The sequence below is a fragment of the Cucumis sativus genome, chromosome 6, assembly GCF_000004075.3.
Source record: "Cucumis sativus cultivar 9930 chromosome 6, Cucumber_9930_V3, whole genome shotgun sequence".
Lineage (NCBI taxonomy): Eukaryota > Viridiplantae > Streptophyta > Magnoliopsida > Cucurbitales > Cucurbitaceae > Cucumis > Cucumis sativus.
The window spans coordinates 20,288,844-20,311,522 of NC_026660.2; the positions used below are offsets into that span (position 1 = coordinate 20,288,844).

A 22,679-nucleotide genomic window follows, 5' to 3' on the forward strand; every position below is an offset into this window, starting at 1 on the left:
GGTTATTAATTGGATGGGGAAAATGTATTTGAAATGATATAAGATAGTTAAAGTTGGAAGGTCTGGGAAAGAACATGTGAGGTAAGGATAGGGTAAGAGGAAAGGGAGAAGTGTGTGTGTGTGATATGGGGATTGCTCAGGGTGATTATTTAAGCGTACGTATAATTGGGTTTAGATTTTAGAATAATAAAAAGAGAAAGGATTATTTGAGTTCAGGGGTGTGATGTAACTTCTCAAAAATAGGGCCCACTATGTGTCACCCTCATTGACAGCCTTATTTGATTTGACATCCAATGCCCTTCCTTCCATGCGGGCCCTTCTCCGTATCTCTGTCTTCTTTGCCCTAAGCCCTCCTCCTCCTTCTTCTTCTTCTTCTTCTTCCTCTTCCCTTTCTCCTCTCTCTCTCTCTCTCTCTCTTAAATATTATTCAAACTATAAACATTTTAAATGTAACCACGGTTTATTCTCATTTATTATTATTCAAATCTCTTCGTTTTGGATTAACAATAGGAGGTGAAACATAAATAAATTAATTTCAAAATTAATTATTATAAAATGTTTAGCAAAATAAAATAAGAAACAAAACTCTAGAACACATCAAAGGGGTGTGTTTATTAATTAAGAAAACTGCAAGTGGGAAAAGAGAGGGAGTGGGAGTGTGGGTGATGGTTGATGGGTGATGGGTTGGAACATTGATTGCTCACACATGTCGACGCGTCTCCGGTGGCTGTTCCAACGCCGCCCCGCCGGCCCCGCCCATTGCTCTTTACCCAACCAAACCTCTCTTCCTTTTTTTTTCAGTCAACTCTCCCTTTTTCTTTTTTCTTTTTTCTCTTTTAAATAAAACAATATATATATATCTATTATAAATGTAATCACGTAGATATCCACGATGTATTTACCAATATCTTGAACCCTTGAAGGATGATGTATTTATTGCACGGTTTGCTGATTGTCATTTTAATGAGACAATTTTCTAACATTAGGGGAGGAATTAAGAAGTTGAAAAATGAAATTGTCTGAAATGTATCATTATTGTCTCATTTAGACCCCCATACAAAGCAATGTGAACTGGAAGTTCAAAAGATAATTCATTTACAAACCAAATGTCAAATGTATTTACAGATACAAAAAAAATGATCAAGTCATGTATTCCAGCTGCAAATGCTCTATCTAAAATTGAAATCCCAATTCAGCACGTCGCCAAATCTGTGTTGCGAGAAAAGCATGGCAGACCAATATGTTCAAAGGATAAAAATCCTCAAAAAAGAAAAGTGATCAATAGTCGAAATGACTTAATTCACAATAGAAACATTCAAGAAGAAGTCTTGGACATAACTAATGGTAAAAATGTTGAAGAGACTCAAGTAAATAACAATGAGATCTCGATAAATTATATCATGATAGGAAAAGGATGGAATAGAACTGATGTAGTTGTGGACAACATTTTTGCATATAATGTTGCACATAATATCATTCATGAAAATGAAGATTCTGAACCTAAATCTGTTGAAGAATGTCGTAATAGAAAGGATTGGCCCAAGTGAAAAAAAGTCATCCAAGCAGAATTGAACTCATTTTCAAAACTTGAAGTTTTTGGACCTGTAGTTCATACACCTAAATGGGTAAAACCTGTGGGATTTGAATGGGTATTTGTGTCTAAAAGAAATGAAAATAATGAGGTCACTAGATATAAAGCACGGCTTGTTGCATAAGGATTTTCGCAAAGATCGAACATTGATTATGAGGAAACATACTCTCATGTAGTGGATGCTATTACATTAAGATATCTAATTAGTCTAACTATATGTGAAAAGCTTGATATGCATCTTATGGATGTAGTTACAACATATTTGTATGGATCTTTGGAAAATGAAATCTATATGAAAATCCCTGAAAGATTTAAGATACATGAATCATATAATTCAAAATCTAGAGAATTATATTCAATCAAATTAAACATTGATTTAGTTGGTTATGCAGATGCTGGATATTTATCTAACACACATAAAGCAAGATCTCAAACATGTTATATGTTTACATGTGGAGGAACTACTATATCTTGGCGATTTGTACAGCAAACTATTACGACCACTTCATCGAATCATGCATAAATTCTTGCAATTCATGAGGCTAATAGAGAATGTGTATGGTTGAGGTCAATAACTCATCATATTCAAGAAACACGTGGTTTGTTTTTCAATAAAAACCTACCAAAATTGTTATTTGAGGACAATACTGCATGTATAGCACAAATCAAAGGAGGGTATATAAAAGGAGATAGAACAAAACATATCTCACCAAAACTCTTCTATGCACATGACCTTGAAGAAAATGGTGACACCAGTATTCAACAAATTTCTTCAAATGACAACTTGGCAGACTTATTCATAAAGGCATTACCCACATCAACATTTGAAAAGTTAGTGCATAACATTAAAATGCAATGACTTAAAGAACTCAAGTGACGTATTCACAATGGGGAGTAGAAATATTGCCTTCAAGGAATAGAAATACTGCACTCTTTTTCCCTTGACTATGGTTTTTCCTATTGGGTTTTCTTAGTAAGGTTTTTAATAAGGCCGTTATTAATATATAAAATGATGTACTCTTTTTCCTTCACTAGGACTTTTTCCCATCGGATTTTTCCCTAGTAAGGTTTTAACGAGACATTTATTTAATATAATATGTATATCTAAGGAAAAATATTATAAATGTAATTATATAGATATCCATAACCTATAAGATGTTACCAATATTCCTAAAATTCTCCCTTTCTCCATGCTGTAACTTTCATCCCATTGAATTTTTTAATGTAACTCATACCATGACATATCCTATAAATAGAGTTATGTAGTGCATTTGTAAGACACGCCACAATTGAGTTCAATTGTTCTCTACTTCCTCCATTCCCTATTGCCTCTCTTTGGTGGTTTCACTCTTCTCATATAGTTTCTTTCTTCTTGTTTTATAATAATATCATTATTATTTCTCTTCAAAATTTCTCCACTTTAAATACTTCTATTTACGTTTCTTTTTTAAACTTGGTGATAATGAAACTGGACTCTACAAAGCCCATTCAATCTTAGGCCCACATCACCCATCCCTTATATGCTTTTCTTTTCCTTCTACTAACATCAAACACGAAGTGGGGTTCATAGTACAAGTTCTTAACTTTCAGATTAATTAAGAACTTAGTTCTCTTCAAAGTTTGCCAATTCACACTCTTTCACTCTCAAAACCTTTATTTGATATACTTTTTAGTTTAAAAAAAATTGTAAAATGAGATATTAGACCATCAACCTTTAAAATGATAATTGATACTTTAACGATTGAATTATTATTATTGATTAGTCAACTTATGTAACGTTTGGAACAAACCCTCTAAAACATTAATAAACAAACACACATATAAAATTATTCACTAAAGAAATTTTATCACTTATCCCGTCGTTGCTTGTAATTCTCACACCCTTTATCAATCTAACTTCAATCAGAAACAAACAACAATTCTAACCCTATGGTGATTTTTTCTCAATTCTAGTTGCTATACTCTTCATTCAATCTTCAAATTCTAGTCCTCTATAATTTTTAAGAAGTTATTTAAAACTAATTTTTAAAGACAATTTCCACAATTTTTAAAGGAAATGATCGTAGAGACTCGATCATTTTTTAGAAAAACAAAACTATTTTAAGACTTGGTGAAATTAATGGATTGAAGGGTTTTAAGATATACCTTGTTATGTTGGGATAAATATCAAATATGTTTGAAACATTGTGTTTGCTTTCAATTCCAATTTGACTTTAATTTTTATACTATCAATATAATTTTCAGTAAAATAAGAAATAAACAATGAATAGATACGATTATTGTTAATAAATAAGTACTTTTGATTAATTGTATTTTTCTATGTTTATTATAAGAACCTTACCCAATCATTAACTCAACTAATGAAAGAAACAATAAAGTCTCGTTTCATCATTAGATGAATCTAAGGTTCACTATTGGGATATCTATTTTCTCATCGAAACCTTAGGACGTAATTTTCTTTAAAAACCTTCTTCAACTTAATCAAGACAACAATAATTCTCTATAATAATCTTATCTTATCAACTCTAGGATAAACCCAATTAGTCCTCAAAACACTGTACTATCAACAACCAAAAAAAAAAAAAAGTCAAAACTTCAAATTTTCAAAATTTCAAGTTAAGTTAGGGTAAAATTAAATAAAAATAGTTCAAACAATGACAGGTTGCATAGATTAAAAAAATAATGTTTTTTTATTAGTTATTTAAATGAACATTATTTAATAAAGATTTGGTTTGGGTTTAAACAAGTTTAGGTGAAGCCAACAAAATGAGAAAGGTAGGGATTAAGACCCACCATATGTATTTGGTTTAGGCCACATTATCCCTTCTTATCAATTTAAACTTTAAAGAGTAAGAGAATCGACGATTGAGTTGTATTTGATTTTTAAAAAGACATTTTACTTCCATTACATAATTTTTTTTCTTCAATATACTAATTTCATTTTGAACTTTTAAGCTTGAGATTATATATCTGCTAAATAGGTTACTTTGTTTTCTACTTTTCACGAGTTCAACAATGGCTGGAATCACTTATTTAGTATATATTCAACTTTAATTTAAAAATAAATTTTAACAAACTAAAACGATAATAATATTATGTGAAGCTATGAATGAAAAAACATCACGAAACCTATCCCCTTTTAGTAAAACAACTTGTGGTGGGAGGATTTGAACTTTCAACTTTCTTAACTAGAAGAAAGAAAGAGAGAGCAAAATAACACTATATTGGAAAAAAAAATGTACATCAATCATCAACTAGTTGAATCAATATCAAGATATTTCCATGGGAAAAATGGCCCTAACATAATGACCCTCAATGAAAATCAATTGTTTATAGAAAATCAATCTAGCTTAATGTATATTGGTCAATTGTCCCATCCAACCATTCCCAAATCAAATTGCTTGTATGTTTCCAAAAGCTTGCCTTTCTAATGAGTGAAGAGGAAACAATAATTATTAGCATCACTCCTTTGATTTAAGTTCACGATTCTCTATTTGCATTAAAAGCTTCATATTATGTTGGGTAAGATATCAATAAGCTTAAAATCATGTATTTGATTTCACTTTTTCCCACATATGCTCAATTTAAATAAATAAACAGGTAATATACATCAAGCCTTTTTCGTTAAAGTTAATGTATTATTTTGATCATCTATACTTCAATTTTAGTTTCTATACTTAGAATTGAATTCTAAATTTGGATTAATCCAAATGTTAGTTCATTTTACACTTTGATTTTAGCCTTTGTACTATAAATTTTGAGAACATAGACACATTATAATTTTTAATGCAAATTATGTGTATTAATATATAAGTATAATTTTAAGAGAAAACAAAAACATGAAGGAAAAAAAAGGATAATCTAATAATCAAACGCTATAAGCTTCAAATTTAGTGCAAAATAAATTATTAAAAAATGTCTAACAAACACTTGGAAATTTCAAATTAAACTTAACTTTCCAAATAAATTAGTTGAAAAAGATTCTAAATTTAAATAGAAGGTAAAACATGAAGCAAAATGTCAAGAACAAACCATGAGTCCAATCATGGTTTTCATGTTCTACTAAATTTCAACAAAAACAACCCACCAACTTCATAACTTGAAACCTAATAATTAATAATGTAATTTAGGAATTACTCGTCGACTTTCTTTCCAAACCCAATAAAGAAATGAAAAATAGCTTTAAGATATTGGAGTAGAGAAGAAGAATTGATAGAGATATTAATTGTGATAAAGAATCATGTAACCTCCTCCTTTAATTCAATATCATTGCCCAAGAACAAAAGACAATTACAATTATTTCTAAGATGCATAGGTCTAAGTTCTGATCTGAACTCAGAGTCTCCTTTAGTTTAGTCTTAGTTTGTGTGTTTTCAATAAGAAAACGGATGAGTGTTCAGATTTTTCTATTATCAATAGCCTTCAAACAGAAGTCCAAAGGCTTACCTTCCCCCATGGCCCTTTGCATTTCATGCTGCTACCATATCCTTACACACCAATGAAGTTAGAATTGGGACTGATATATGTGTCACGGCATGTTCAATATGTCTCTAAGCAATGATGGACTTCCCTAGCACGTGGCTGGGGGTCAACAATGGATGCAAAAGGGTAGTAGTCAAACTTGAGATGTGCTTGGTTTGACAACATTCACATCATTGTTAGATTCCGCAATTTTCGAGTTAACAAGAACTCCCTTCAAGCTCGAGTTTGAGATTCCTTACTGTAAGCTTAGCCATTGATTGCAATGAATTAGGTTTGAAGTCTCCCATCAAATTCACGCAAGAGCAACTTAGAATTATTGACAACCCGTTTGCTCTCACAAACTATATAACTACACAGTTCATGCCTGGGTGACGGCCTAAGAGACTTAAGCTCAACGAGGGGATTTGTAATGACATATTTACTACACATCTCCCTTGCAGGTTGAACATGCTTCCACCAAAAATCCGACAAAGCAATCTTCAAGACATCCCAATATTCGGGATCTCGATACAATCTAAACAAACTACTACCGTTAGGAGTCCAAACATAAAAGTCCATCCAATCCCTATCCATTATTTCCATCAAACCTTGAGCCTGAGGAATACAGTAACGAGGAACTCGTGACCATGGTAAAGCATTTCTCAAATCACCGTTAAAAAATGGGCACTTAATCTCCAACACACCTCGTGAAGGCAATCCATAAACCATTTTATCAATTGCACCATCAGGTGAAGCAGCCAACCAATCATCTTCCGAGTTTGCTTTACCATAGACTTGAAATTCAGGAAACAAAACAGAGTTTCCAGTAATAAGCTTGTATCTTTCGAGTGCTTCTTCTTCTTTCATATTACTCCAACAAGTAGCAAGATTACCACAAAATTGATCAATTGCCCCAAGTTTCTCCAACCATAGTTGAGTCCTTCGACGAGGCCAAAACCCAATTGCCCCAGCAAAAGTACTTGCTGTTAACTTATGCTTTCGAAGCTCTTGCCAATTTTTGAACCAATGTTGAAAACTACTGGACTGAAGAACAGAATAGTGATTACCCGTTTCAAATTGTAAAGAAGAAAAAGAAACAGAATTGAAATTTCGTAAAGAACAGTTCCCAATAGCTTGACTACAGGCAAATAATATCTTTTTGCTATTGAACATCGATTGTGTCTGAAATTAGACAGAACGGAAAGAAACTATGAACATTTCAATTCAGATGAAGATAAATCTTGAATTAGTCATTAACTAGAACGCTTGGAAGTACAAGTTAAAGCCCTAAAACTGATGAAGAAAGAAGGATTAGAAGGTAAGTTTCTTACCTTAAAAATGGCCGGGTGGGAGCTCCAGAGCGAGTTTCAATTTGGCGAAGAAAAAACCCTAAATTTTGAGTTTAGGCTGAGGATAAAGTTGTAGACAACAAAAGTATAGAAGCCGGCAACAACGCAATGGTGAGGGAGAGCCGAGCGCGAGCGACTATCGGAGACTTCTGAGAAGGAGAGACGATTGGAAATGATATAGGGTTTAGGGTTTAGTATTTACTAAATTAATAATAAATATATATATATATATATGTGACGAATTTAACAATTTTCTATTTACTATTTATAAATTAATAATAAATATATACAAGTTAATAATAAATATTTTTAACCCTAATTTTTTTCCTTCTTTTTTAGTTAAATAAATAGAGAAATTGTTCAAAATTTTGAATTTAACATTTAAAAAATAACCAATCTTTTGTAAATTTATTGTAATGTTTTTGTTGGTTAATCTTGACCAAACTCGATCGTGATATTTCTTATTTTGAGTTTAAAATTCAAAATAGATGTTCATGTATGTGCTTATTTGGCCGAGTTTGAACTTCTTTGCTCTCAAAATTTACGAGATTTACTTTTTTTTTACTTGGGAATACTTATTAGTGTATTGAGCTAGATATATTTATTGAAGGGTAATTGTAATGTGTAACCTATTTGGCATAAAATATTAAGTATATAACAATTTGCATATATAGCAAATCTTTAATTATTCTTTAAAATATTCCAAAATTACTCTCGGTTTAAAAGGAAATTTGCGCGATTTTCTACTTCTCCATCTTCACCGTCATTACTCCACGATTTTCTCTCTTCTCCATCTTCACCGTCGTTTCTCTATCTTCTTCGTGATTTTCTTCTAAAGATAACCTTCTTCATTGTGCGCCAACAATTAGTCGTCCTCCAACTAGTCGCTCTCAATGTCCAACAACTTTGCAACAATCTTTCGTTAAATCATATGGTATGCAATTGAATTTGTTTTCTTTAAAGATTTTACATTTGATCTTTGTTTTCTTTAAAGATTTTATCAATACTTCAATGTAATAGTAGGATGATAATTGTTTTCTTTTATTTTGCAGTAATTCGGAATTATGATTAACCTTCCAATAATAGTGTTTCATAGTGGACAATGGGATGATACAAATAAATACTTGAATTACAAGACTACATGTGTATTGGTTGATGAGACAATATGTTTTGAAAATTTAGTGGGCTTAATATTAAGGGAAGTTCGATTGGATGCATCTCCTTCTTCAATACAATTGTCAATCTTATTGGATTATGGCATCACTAATATTCAAACTGTGGTTGAAATTCCTGAAGATAAAGATGTTGCTTGGTTTCTAAGTTTAGTTAAAGGGCAAATTACAAGACATCCATTAGTTGTCCATGCTCCTCATGTCTCTATGGATTTAGAATGGTCATCTAGTGTTGTTAACAGTGGGATGAATAATTTGCCTTCTCTGCTACCTTCTTCTTCAATTGATGATGATTTTCAAATTCTTACATATATTCATGTTAGTAGGTTGTCTTCTACATTCGATTTGAAAGAAAATGATATGTTTGCTAGCAAGGAACTACTATCAAAGTCATTTTACTACATTGCTATAAATAACAATTTTGAGTTCAAAACCGTGAGATCAAATTATAAATCTATTAGGTTTAAGTGCTCCCAAGATAATTGTTCATGGTATGTTCGTGCATTTCATTACAAGGGTGAGAAATTATGGCGACTAAGAAAGTATATTGTTAATCATGATTGCTCCATGAATGTTATTCAAACTACTCAAATACAAGCATCTTCATCATTGATTAGTGATTGTATGATAAAAGACTTTAGTTCTTTTGACTGTTCGACTCCAAACGATATTATGACTCACATGCGCACTAAACTTAGTGTAAATGTTAGCTACTATAAAGCGTGGAGGGCAAAGGAACTTATTATGAATTCTTTGAATGGTGAAGCAAAAGAATCTTATGCCTTGATTCCCAACTTTTTTACAAAACTAAAAGAAATTAACCCAGGTATGTTTTTATTCTTACAATATATATCATCAATCAAGCTTTTAATGATATGGTCTATCACTGATAGATATCGTCTCATTGATAGTAAATGAGCAGATGACATGGTGGTTTACTGTAGGACCTATCAGTGTTAGATGTCGTACCAGTGATAGTAAATGAGCATATCATGAGACTGATGACATGGTGGTTTAGTATAGGATCTATAAGTGATAAGATTGGTTGTGAATGTATTTATTAAAATCACTTCTTAATTAAACGTTCATTCTTAGAATCCTTTTTTTTTTATCATAACACTACCTACATAATCTTTTCTCCAAACACATATTATCATAAAACTATCATAACACTATCTACATAATCCTCTCTCAAATACACCTTATCGTAACACTATTATAACCCTACTCACATAACTTTCCTCCAAACACATCTTATCATAATACTACTTTCATAAACTCTTCCCACAAATACAATTTATCTTAACACTAGTTTTATCATAACTCTGACCCTTTCATTATCCAACCCTTACCCCAAACGGCCCCTAAGTACATAAGACTAAGACACATGACTTGAAATGGACATCTATATATTTCTCTAATATTTATAATAAATATATGAGATATAAATTTATATTTTAAAATTAATAATAAGCTTAGATGGTAAGCGTCTTCAACAAACTATAATTATGAGTGATCATTAAAAGTCCAACCGTAGTCGATTTAGTAAAGGTTCAAAATCAATCTTGACTTCGATGTGTAAGCGGTCGATCGATCGGTTGGATCAATCGAGTCAGTTTAACACTTAAAAACACTTTTTGAAAATTAATAATAAAGAATTTATTGGGGTTTAAAGGGTTTTGGTTAATTTTAAGCCACAGTAATTTTGTGATCCAATGTATCTTTAAAAAAACAAAGAAGGAAGTATTAATGAAAAAAATAAAAAATAAAAACTTTTTCATTACCGTTTAAACTGCAAAAAGAATATTGTGATAAACAAACATGGATATCAAAATGAAACAAAAGAATTAGAAAGCCCCAAAAAGCCATAAACCAATATCTAATAATAAACTTATAAATAAAGGACCTAATAGCAATTAACCAAACTAAAAACCCCTAGTCCTTTCTACCCTTCATATTTCCTCTCTCTTCCTAAAACCCTTTTAAATATTCTAAATTCTCTCATCTATTTCTTTCATTTTACTCCCAAATCCATCTCTTTGTACAAATAACCCCTACAAAGTAAGATTTATATAAAAAAGAAAAAAAATCAAGGAATTGAGGTTGAGGTCAGGTTCAACATGGATTTCTCCGGTCGAATGTACCCGAGGATAATGCCGCTGTCTGTATTTGGAATGAGTTCCGCTGGTGATTCCTCCGCCCTCAACTCCACACCTTTCTCCACTTGTTTTATTCTCATCTCCAGAACTTTCTTGTGCGAATTGGAGTGTAAACACGGGACGAATGTTGGACTCGCTGCCGGTCGGTACTCCGGGTACAGGCGGCCCGATTTGTATCTGACCCCACAAGCATTGCATAGAGTTTTAGGTCCTAATGGCCCTGCTCTCCATTGCGGAGTCTTCGTCACTTCACAATGTAGGCATTTTCTCACCCCTTGCGGATTAAGCGTATCGTTTTGATCCCGTCGGAATGTCAATTTGATTTTCTTCGTTTTCTTTGGTAGTGGTAATGGAGGACAGGATTCCGCGTAGTTCTCTGATTCCGATGAAACCTTAATGCCTGAATTCGTTGGTGAAGTTAGTTCCGGTGTCCGGGGAATGAAAGTCGTCGTTGGTCGAGGTCGCTTGCTGCGAGCGCGGCCTCGTCTACCATCCTTGGTGGATAGAGGCTTCTTTTCGTCGGAGCTGGAGCTGCTGCTGCTACTGTCGAGAACGGAGACTGGACTTGAGATGTGAAATTGGCTCGGCGGTGATAAATTGGAGGCGTTGATGGTTAGGGTTTCAGCGCCGGAGAAGGAATCGTCAACGAAATTTGAGAGCCATTCCATTTGGTCATCGTACTGGAACAAAAAAGGAGAGAAATTTATGAATTTAGGACTCATTGTATATTTCCATGGTCTACTACTTAGCCTATCAAAACCCCATTTCTTTCAATTTACTTTTCATCATGACGTCATTTTACTAATGTCCCGTTAATTTCATATTTTTTATATAAATTTCAGAAAATTTATAAAATTTTGAGTTAGATAAAATTAAATTCCATAATCTATTTTTTCTATCCACATAAAACATTAATATTTTAATATTCTTTTGAAAAAGCTTAGCATTTTTAATTGGGTGCAGCAGTCATGCATAATAAATGGTTGTCTCCAAGCCCATCCTATTGTATTAAATTCATATGGGCTAAATAGATGATAAGAATTGTATATAAAAGATATTCAACCTATTTCTATATATTTTTTATTAATACTTTATATCAATATTAAATCATTCAATTACGAATATATTGGTTAATATATAGTAGTAACAACGAATATGCAGATATATCCATCGTTACATCGTTATATGAACCAGTGTTTAACTATGATTGTAGTTAGTATATCAGTTTTCCAGTGTATTTGTGAAATTTTTTTTTTCAAATCTTAAATTTGATGTTATATTCACCTAATCTTAAATACCTGCAATTATACTCAAATATTGAGAATTGATAAGTAAGGGAAAAAATAGAGAGTTTAATTTTCACAAAATTTGAAAATGAAGTATTGAAATTAAAGTGAGAACTCACAGGAACACAGAGGTCGGGGGAGAGAGCAGAGTCAGGAGCAGTATTAACGGAAAACAAGACGGGGTCGACGACGGGGTCGGAGGGCAAAGAATCGGAATGTTCAGACCAAATGGGAGGAAAGGCTGCGGAGTTGGTATTGAAATCGACGTCGTGATCAAGGTCTTCAAGAAGGTCCTCAATATTGTCGAAGAAATTCCCACAGTCAATTTCCTCCGCGATATTTTCTCCAATCATCCTCTTTAAACAAATAAAATTTCTCCTAATTTACTGAGAGACACAAAAAAACACAAAATTAAGTTCATATATATATAAGGAATACGAATACCAATATCCATAAAAAAAGAAAAAAAGAAAAAAAGAAAAAAGATCTCCGTTTCAAAAAATAAAGTGTGTATATATATAATTTGTGGAATATATATATACACACACACACACACACGAAGGTGAGGAATTTGAAATTACCTAAAATGAAAATAGAAATTGAAGTGAAGAGAATGGACAGAGAGAGTTTGAGGGAGGGAGGGAGAGTTTAAGAAAGTTGCATTGTAGAGAGAGAGTTGTGAAATGAAATTGGGAAGAAGAAGATGAAGAAGGAGGGAAACAAAAAGAGAGACTAAAAAGAAACACAGAGTGGTTGTTGTTGGGATGCTTAGCTGTATTTTTATATTTATATATATATATATATATCTTCATTTTCAAGCTTTCTCTTTCTTCTTTCATTGCACCCAATGGGACCCACTTTCCCACAACCAATTTCTTCCTTTTTTTTTTTTTTCAATTCTAATTCTATGTTCCTTAATCTAGAATCTATTTTTATATATATATATATAAATGTAAAATCAAATTACATCTTAAATTATATTCACCACGTTAAATCCACTTAACTAATAATTGGTTTTATATTATTTTTTATTTCTCTATAGGATAATTTTTATGAATAGAAAATAATAATAATCGATGGATTTTATTATATTTTTAAACAGTTTCAATATTTCCGTAGAAAATATCAAAAATTGAAACTGTTTAACATTTATGATAAAGTCTGTCAAATTTTCTATTCTCTATTCTCTATTTTTGTTTTTTTTTTTTTTCAATAGTTTCAAGAAAGACACAACTTAAGTAGTAAATAATAACAATAATAAGTAAGGTGGGAAAGATCGTCTAAATCAAAGGAGAAAAAAAAAATGCAATCCATCAAATTAGTATAATAATAGATGGCGGTGGGAAAATGAGAAATTACGTAAAAAAGTAGAAGGGTGAAAATTAAGAAAATCACAACCGATAATTACGATATAATTAGTATATTTAATTTAAATTAATTCATTCTAATTCTTTTCATCAAATTTGATTAATTTAAATAAGTAACAATTATTATTTTTTCTTTTTTATTTCTCGTCATTCTTACTCCATTCATTTTTAATGCATGTTTATTAGTATAAAGTTTATTCTGTCAAATATTAGGGGATTATAATTTATTTTTTCCCATTTCATGGAATTTCAAATATTCAAGATAAATATCCAAAATTATATTAAAATAGTGTAGTCAATTTTCATGTTAAATTAACTATTAATGAACCAAGCTCACTTTGAAAAAAACGTTATTAAACTCTTTAACTTAACCATAATGAATTTCTGTATAAATAATTTTTTTTCAATATTAAATTTATTTTTTTATTTTCCCAAGTTGTTGTTAATGAAGTTTTATAAAATAATAATTGGTATATTCAATCATTTAAATTATAAATAATTGAGAAAAATGAATTATGACAAAATTGATAAAAATAAATATTTATAAAATATAACATGATTTCAACTAAAAGTTTATAGCTAATATAATTTAAATTTTGAGTACTTTTTATAATATAAACAAATTTTTTTCGAGATTTTTTTGCTAGACTATCGTATTTTGTTTTAACTATAGTCGTTCTTTAAATAACCTAAATCTAAAGGATCGTATTTTAAAGCAAATGTGTTTTGAGTTCCAATCCAAATCTAAACAACCGTGTTTTTTGAGTTATAATGATTTCTTTAAGATCTTTTATATTTGAAAAAAAAAGATTATTGTTTTAAAAAAAAAAGAAAATATACGATAAAAATGAAGAATAAATGTGTAATTTTTTGAAAGACCGTAAATATTTTGGATATATTTATAAAAATTAACTTTGGAAAATGAGGAATGGAAGCAATATAAAAGAAAAGAAAAACAAAATTGTAACACAATAAAATATTAAACCCAATTTACTTAAATTTACAACTTCACCCCACCTACGAAAAAGGATTCATTATCGTCGGCGGAATTGTCGGTGGTCGCTGCCCAAAATGGTAAGTGACAAACATTAATAAAAACAATTGTAAGGTTTTATCTTATTGTAAATATAATTGACAACTTAAATTTTTAGTGAATTTGTCAAAAATAACCAAATGGATAATGTATTCAAAAATTATTTTGTTTTAATAATATTTTTCACTACAAAGGAATATATAAAGAGTCAGCTAAAATTACAACAAAATAAAGACGTGTATTGATTTCAGGGGTTTTCTTCAATTTGTATATATATATAACTCTATCACCTTTTAAATTAACTTGATTTCTACTCTTTGAATCTATCCCTTCTTAAAGACCCTCTCACAAAACAAAAGAAAAAAAGAAAAAAAGAAGAAAAAAAAACATTAAAAGGATGAAAAGTTAGTGTTTTGATGTAACTTTTATGTTGTAATTAATGAGAAAGAGAGAAAAAGGAAACAATTAACTTGCAATGTACTCATTGAATATCAACTTCTTTTAGAAAGTTGTTTCTTTTACTTGTTTTTGTTAAGTGATAAAATTTGGTTTGGGACAAAGTGCCCCCAAATTTGAAGGGCAGTCAAACCTTGGGCTTTGGCCTTTGGTGTGTGAACTTTTAATAAATTTATATTTTAAACTTAATCAGACATAAAAACATCTCATTCCTTCTAAGCTAAGGGAATGTTAATTAAAAAGGTCAATCTTCCTTTTTTATTCTTCTAATACAATGTTCCCTTTCAATTTTATTTTGCCCTCCATATTTTACTTCCCCTTTTCTCATCCTTTGATTTTGTTATATTATTTTTTAATCACATTTCTTTAATTACACATGTAACAACTCATTTAATCATGCTGAAAATAATACAGGTTGGATATAACTTATGTAATAAGATGGAAATCCAATGAATGTCAAAATTTTAAACTAAAGTTAAAATTGGATTATGAATGGATAGGTGTAAATGGGAATTTTTTAAAAAATATTTTAAATTAATAAAACAATATATCTACTTTTTGTTTCAATGATTAAAGTTAAATGTGCAACAATTTTGGTTTTATTTTAAAATAAATTAAAACTTTTGAATTTGAATAATACATAAAGTAAATAAGTAGTACGCGTAGAAGTGTTTGGAACATATAGAATACATAAAGAAAGAAGAAATTTCATAAAAATCATGTGAGTGGGAGTCGGTGGGTTTCAATTGAAAAGAAGAAAGACGAAAATAGGGCGATGAACCAAATGGTTAGAGTTGAAGATGGGTGGGGGCAGAAAGGGAAAAAAAGAATGAAAAAGGGAAAACCCGGCGCAACGGGCGGCGGAGGAGGATGTCACGTGAATGAAGCGTGCGGTGGGTGGGGGCCAGAGGCACGTTTCCACCGACGGTATTACGCGTTTCATAAAAATAGATTTGAGGGTTAGGGTGGATCCCACCACAGGGAATCGACTCCTCAATGTTACAGCTGGGTCACCATAACGCAGCCACCCACTGTAAACGAGTGTCCAACGTGCTCTCAAATTATAAATACTTTGTGTATATATATGTATATAAATTTTGAAAAATATGTAAAAGTGTGGGTAATGACAGTAAATACAAAATACGAAAAATGGAGAAAAATGAGAAAAGAAAGAATCTTATTAATTTAGGAAGAAGGCAAAAATATAAATGGAATGGAATAATGGGTGAGAGGAGAGGAGAAAGTAAGGGGGAACTGGGAAGTAGGTCCCAGAGTCACGTGATAATGCCTAGTTGTCACTTTGCTTAAGTTTCGTTGATGTTGGGATGATCCATAAGGGAGAAGAACTGTCAGTGGGACCCATCAATCACATACCGTACATCACAGTGTTTTTTTTTAAAGACAAAAATCATGATCTGATGACGGACTACCCGTGGGCCCGGCCACACCCGATATTTCCTTTTGTGAATAATTTTGCAAATTTGTGATTTAAAAGTCAAAAATCAAATAACGCGTTTTTTTTTTAATAAAAAAAGTGGAATATTTTATATTTTATTCTCTAAAATGGGAATTACGTATACGTAATTGTATAGAAGAAGTGAACCTCCACTCACTTTATTACTTACACTAAATTATGATTAATAGTTCCAAAAGAAATAAAGCAAAAAGAAAAATAAAATAAACATTGTAAAGCAAAAGCTAGCTGGCCCCGAGTTTTTGGTATTTGTTCTTTGACCCCCCAAATGTCAAAGCATTTGCACTTGCAATGTGCTAGCCAAAAATCCACTTATCATAATAATAATAATAATGATGATGATTAATAAATAAATAAATAATAAAGTTGTGTCACTTCACTTACTCATGCCTCCTCCTATACATTAACATAAACCTAGGAATAAATTAAAATCGTTTTTGTATTCAATTATTTAGAACAACAAAAAGAGCATATATAGAACAAAAGTAATTTTCATCAATGTGCATTTCTTCCTTATTATGAGCTCAATATATTCACCAACAGGTTGCTGCCAAACCTCTCTCCCATTCTCTTTTTCTAATTACTCTTTCTTTACTTTCAACTTTACCTATTTTCTATCTACACTTTCAACCTTATTCATTATCACCTCCATAAACTTTTCCTTTTTTTCAATATTTTACCATCTTAATTTCAACTTTTTAAATTAATTTTCCATTTCAATATCTGCAATACCATGTTAACAGGGGACATGATTTCAAACTAAATAAAAAGGTTACCATGTACTTTTGAATCTCTACTAGAATATTAATACGATCATGATTTTAAAAGGAATAAAAAGATAATAATATAGCTTTGAATAGGTGTGTGTTAGCATGATAATATCAACATGATTTCAAACTAAATAAAAATATTATAATAATATAGCTTTCAATATGTGTATCGTCGTTGCTAATACAAGTATGATTTCAAAAGAAATAAAAAGAAAATAATCTAGCTTGGAATACGTGTGTTGGAAATTAGACTACTTAAAACGAGTATGGTTTCAAAAGAAATATCTTTTACGATTTTGAATGTATGTGCTAACATGTTAATATTAGCATGAATTCAAATGAAACAAGAACATAATAAATAGCTTTGAATATGTGTACTAGTGTGTTAATAGTACAAACATGATTTCAAACAAAAAAAAAAAACATATTTACCCAAAAGAAAATTAGAAATCTTTTTTAAAATTAGATTTTTTCCCTTCAATTATTAGAATATTTGTCTTTAATTAAAAAAAAAAAAACTTCTAAGATATATATAATGTTGGTGTGGGTAACTAGATCACACGCTTCTTTTTTGTTGCAGGCTCTTGTGGGCTTGTCAACCAACCACTTCTCTTCATTGAGTCTCGCTATTCGAGGTAACCTACGCGAGAGTTTTCCTACCAATGTGGTGTCAAATTTTCATGCACGAATGCCTAAGTTAGTATACAGGGACGACCATATAGTTTAGCTAAGAATAAAAAGTAAGATCATGACTCTCATTTGGAGATTACTTACTCTTCTTTATTGAAGACATTGAATGATACTATTTATAACGTATTTTCCTTAATGCTACAAAGCGCTAGATCAAACACGACTTGGTTATTTTTCTATTGGTATATAATTAATTACCAACATGACTAGTGAGTTCAAAACCTAATGCTTTGACTTTTCTCTTTTGGAACACATGTTTCCTCGTGAAGATTCAAATTCCCTCTAGGTTTGGCCCTTTTCAAGGAATACCTTCAATAGACAATATGAACATTTTAAACAATAGATAAAAGTGTTAATTTTCAAAATAAAAAACTCAAAGACTTGAATGGTTATGAAATGAAATTTTATTGATTAAATTAATGGAACAAATTTGAAAGCTTATGAATTAGAATGATATTAATATTTTTAAATTAATCTCTCTCAATTTAAAATTAATATTATTGATTGAAACACTAATAATTTTGATACGAAATTTATATTTTTGGTTGGTGAAGATATACTCATCATAAGTCATAGCGGATCAATATATGCTATAAATAAAGAAATAGACTTCACAAATATCAACAACAATATATTATTTAGTAGAATAGCTCTCTAGTTCTAAGCAATTAAACTCAACCATAAATATGAAACGGATTGAACTATTGAAAAAATAGTCTCAAAATCAATTCGTATACATGGTCGTGATCACTTCAAGAAGTTATTTTATCCCATTGGTAATGATAAGTACACATATCAAGAAAAAAAGTTTCCTAATTCTTTATAAAATAATTGAAAATATGACACAAAAACATCATATTTTATAGAGATAAACACGTATAAAATGTAATATATACGTTTAAAAAATGAGTAGAACTTCCAAAATTTTAAACATAAGAATTAACACATTTTTTTTGTATTTGTTATAAGATTTTTTTTATACTTCCAAATCGAGATAGACCATGTTTTTCAAATAAAATTTTGATTTTTTTTATCCCACATCCAAACTATAATTTGTTTTGGTTTTTTCTTTTTTCTTGTTGTTAATCTCGAAATTGTACGTAATCTTTCCCAAATCTTTTGAATATACAACTTTCTCCAAACCAATGTTTTCAAAAGTATAATATTATAAATATTTATGACAAAACATATTTTTATCAATTGGACTTACTCTCGTAAACAAAGGACTTTTAAAAGATTATATGATTATTTGAGAAAAACAAGGTGAATCAAACTGTACACAGATTTACATATTATTTCATGTTTTTGTTACACAAAATTGAACTTTATTTGAAACAGGAGATTAAGCCTTTGATTGTTTGTCTGTTAGTTAAATTCGTGAACAAGAAAATTTTGAAATAGGTGAAAGACATATTACGCATAGCGATTGAAAACTTCGAGAGTTGAGAAAAACCAAGCAAATCCTTACCAACATCTTCAAAGTAAGATGAAGAGAACTCCAAAATTACCACAAACAAAACACCACTACACGAGTTAAACGGTAAGTAACCTCATTCGACGATTTTAAGCAAGTGAAAGATACGAAAAGATAAGTTTATAATCGACCGACACAAAATATGAAAAGTTGAAGTATTTGTTTTTTTTTAAGAAAATGTATCATTAAGAGAACTCAACTTGAAATGTTGTATATATATATATATTGTTTTAATATCATCAAATGGTAGTGATTGAAGGTTTTATGTAGTTCATTAAAAACAATTTAAATGAAATGTTTATGAGGAGAGGGAGAGGGTTAGTTTAATTAGTATTAAAAATAGGATGAGATAATAATGTGAGAACATGTAAGAGTAGATCACAAAAATATATATAAAATTGGAAAATGAGATCATGCCACGTGGTGGATTTGTTAATGATATTGGTGGTTTAATGATCAACCCTTTTTGGTACACTCTTTCATCATCCACATGGTGGGGACGCCCCCATGTGATTATATATATATTTTTTCTAATTTACCAACATTACCCCTATCTTTCTTTTTCTTATTATTTTAATTTTATTACATACAAAAACAAAGCATTGAATTTTTGGGAGGCACGTGCCACGTGGGCGCTTTGACATGTGCCACCAACGTGCGCCTAAACAATAATTCAAACCGATTAAAATCACAAAATTGCCCATCATATGCTAAATAGTTCATCACGGATTCAAGGCAAAGCGGCCATGCGAGCACAAGTCACCGAACACAAAGTGGTCGATTGAAAATAAGGAAGGATTATGTCGATATTGGTTTTGAGAAGATTCACAAACCAAAACATTGATTTTGTTCATCAAATTGGAGGGTTATGTGTTTTAGGAAGATTGTTTTCGTAAATAAATTAAAATATTTATAAACATTACAAAACTTGATTGTTTTTTTTAATAGTAGACAAAGATAGATTTTGAGATGCTATACCAAAATCGATTTATCTATTACGATAAAGGAAGAAAAGCGTAAGAAATGGATGAAATAGGGTGGGAAAAGTAGAGATATATTGGTGAATGAAATTAATAATGGAAAGTTGTAAGAGGGGAGAAGACAACTACTTTGGTCCATTAACTATGAATGAAAAAGAGTGTATTGGGAGAGTATAGTTTAGGGTTTTGTAAAATTGGATGTCTTATTTGTATTACTATATTTAGTTTCATTCACATTTTATTTTTATAGGTCATTTTAAGAAAATGGCACTCTACCTTTCACTTTTGCATCATTCATCACTATTTCTTTTTAAAATTATTATTCTTGTTATTATTGCTATTATTCTTTGTTTCTTTTATATATATATATTATATAACAATTACAAAAATTATTTTTGGAAGTAAATTCCATGGGCCCAATTTGGGCAGATGGGTTCACTTCAATCATGCACCCAATTTGGTTGAGTGTTTGCTTCAACGTCATCTATATTATATATATATATATATATATAAATTCATCTTTTATGTTTATTTTTAAATATCACAAAATAAGTTAAAATATTTACAAAATATCACACTTTAGATCTATCTGTTCGTGATAGAACAAGACAATCTAGTAACTGTATCTATACAAATAATAGTCTATAAACAAAATACTATTTGTCATATTAGTATTTGTGGTATTTAATTACTTTTTTTTTATGTCATGTAATTTGTTATATATCTTATATTATATTGATATGTATATAGTTAGTGTTGTAGATTATATTTTGTATTCATCTCAAAACTTAAAATTTAATTTGTAGAAATTTAAATAATTGATGCACTACAAAATTTAAAGTTGATGGGTAAAGATAAATTTAATGTTAATTAGAATAGAAATTGTTTGTTCTTGAATAAGAAATTTTAGACCAATCACAAAATGCCATAACATTTACTAAATTAAAGATGAAAAATACATGTGATTGAATTTGGAACTAATTAAAAGATTTGACATGTGTCCCAAATTAAAATTGATGATATAAATTGACGAATTATAATGATGTCACGTGTTTTCATTATGACAATTGGATCAAGTTATTTATTTTGGTTCAATTAAATATTATTTACTTTTGACTAAAGTTCAATTGAGTTAAGAAAATAAACTTAATTAATTTAGCCTAAGTGCTAAATATAACATAAATCCATGTGGTTGAGCATTTGAGTCTATTACACGGACCAACCAGGCTCAAGTCCACAAAGCTCATGTAGAATCAACTCTATAAATATGAGAGTTATCCTCGAAATATTTTGACTCCAAAAAGTCTAAAGAGAATTCTCTCAAGAGTTAAAAGACTCTCTAACTCCCGAAGCTTATCGCACTTGAAGATTGAAGCTCTTCTTTGAAGATACAGGCTATTTTCCAAGACTCTAACCTCAAGAACATCGCATGCTCTCTTTCCTCAAATCAAACGTGAGCATCCAAACGATAGAGAATCAGATGATCAAATATTAGAGATCAAACTATACTGCATTAAAACAACACAAATATAACATGAACATAAGTTCAACTCCACATATTAAGTTTTCTCGAAATTTCACGTAAACACTTGTTTTTTTATATAGTTTTAAATAACTGAATTATTTAAATTGAAGTTGATAGATGGCATATAAATTTAATATTGTATATCTAAAAAGAAGGATGGAAGTTTTGTATTTGTATTTAAGTGATGGGTGGAAAAATGTATTTAAAAGAAAAGAAAAAGGGATAGAGGAGGAAAATTAAATTGTTATCTAAAAAGGTTTCTACATTTATTTCAACCTCTTTATAACAAAATACTAAATATGTATCCTCTTAAATTCGCCAATTATGTGCAGACAGACACACCATTTTTAATTATTTCTTCGTACACAAATTTAATTTCTCTTTCTGAATTTTTGGTGTTATTTATAATGTCTTCCATTTTCAATCACAATCATTCAAATTCAATTAACAACACAAACCATTCCTTTATTACTCTGAAATAAATTAACAGTATAAGTTAATAACTTTATCAAAATAAACGGTAAACTTTTGTCCATTAATAGTATATGGAACTTATAAGTTCATTTCAGTTTATTAAACTCCATAATTTTCAATCAATTTAGACTCTTTTTTACTCTGATGACCTTTTAAAATTATTTATAACAAAAGCTAATTTTACGAAATAAACGATTAGCTAGATTAGTTCTCTTAATTGCGGATGATATACGATTCGTGTAGATTTTAATACACAATATAGGACATACTATATCTCGAGATGAATGAATTCTTCATTTAGCTAATGTATCTCAATCTTTAGTGGCACTCAGAGGTCGAAAGAATTCTATCCAATAATAATAATTCGAAAAGAAATTGTTAATATATATTATATATTTATTTCTTCATCGGACTCACT

At 30.1% G+C, this 22,679-nt stretch overlaps 2 protein-coding genes across 2 annotated transcripts; both read right to left on the reverse strand.

Annotated features, from left to right (window-relative positions):
- Positions 1–5,787: 5,787 nt before the first annotated feature.
- Positions 5,788–7,589, reverse strand: LOC101207616. The gene has a single exon (XM_031886631.1). It carries the CDS (start codon positions 7,223–7,225, stop codon positions 6,341–6,343), a length of 885 nt encoding a protein of 294 aa, XP_031742491.1. The 5' UTR covers positions 7,226–7,589; the 3' UTR covers positions 5,788–6,340.
- A 2,806-nt stretch (positions 7,590–10,395) lies between these two features.
- On the reverse strand, positions 10,396–12,751 carry LOC101204084 (GATA transcription factor 8). Its single transcript, XM_004149856.3, has 3 exons — positions 12,600–12,751; positions 12,138–12,404; positions 10,396–11,412 (listed from the first exon to the last, which is right to left on the reverse strand). Exons 2-3 carry the CDS (start codon positions 12,369–12,371, stop codon positions 10,663–10,665), a joined length of 984 nt encoding a protein of 327 aa, XP_004149904.1. The 5' UTR covers positions 12,372–12,404; positions 12,600–12,751; the 3' UTR covers positions 10,396–10,662.
- Positions 12,752–22,679: the final 9,928 nt, after the last annotated feature.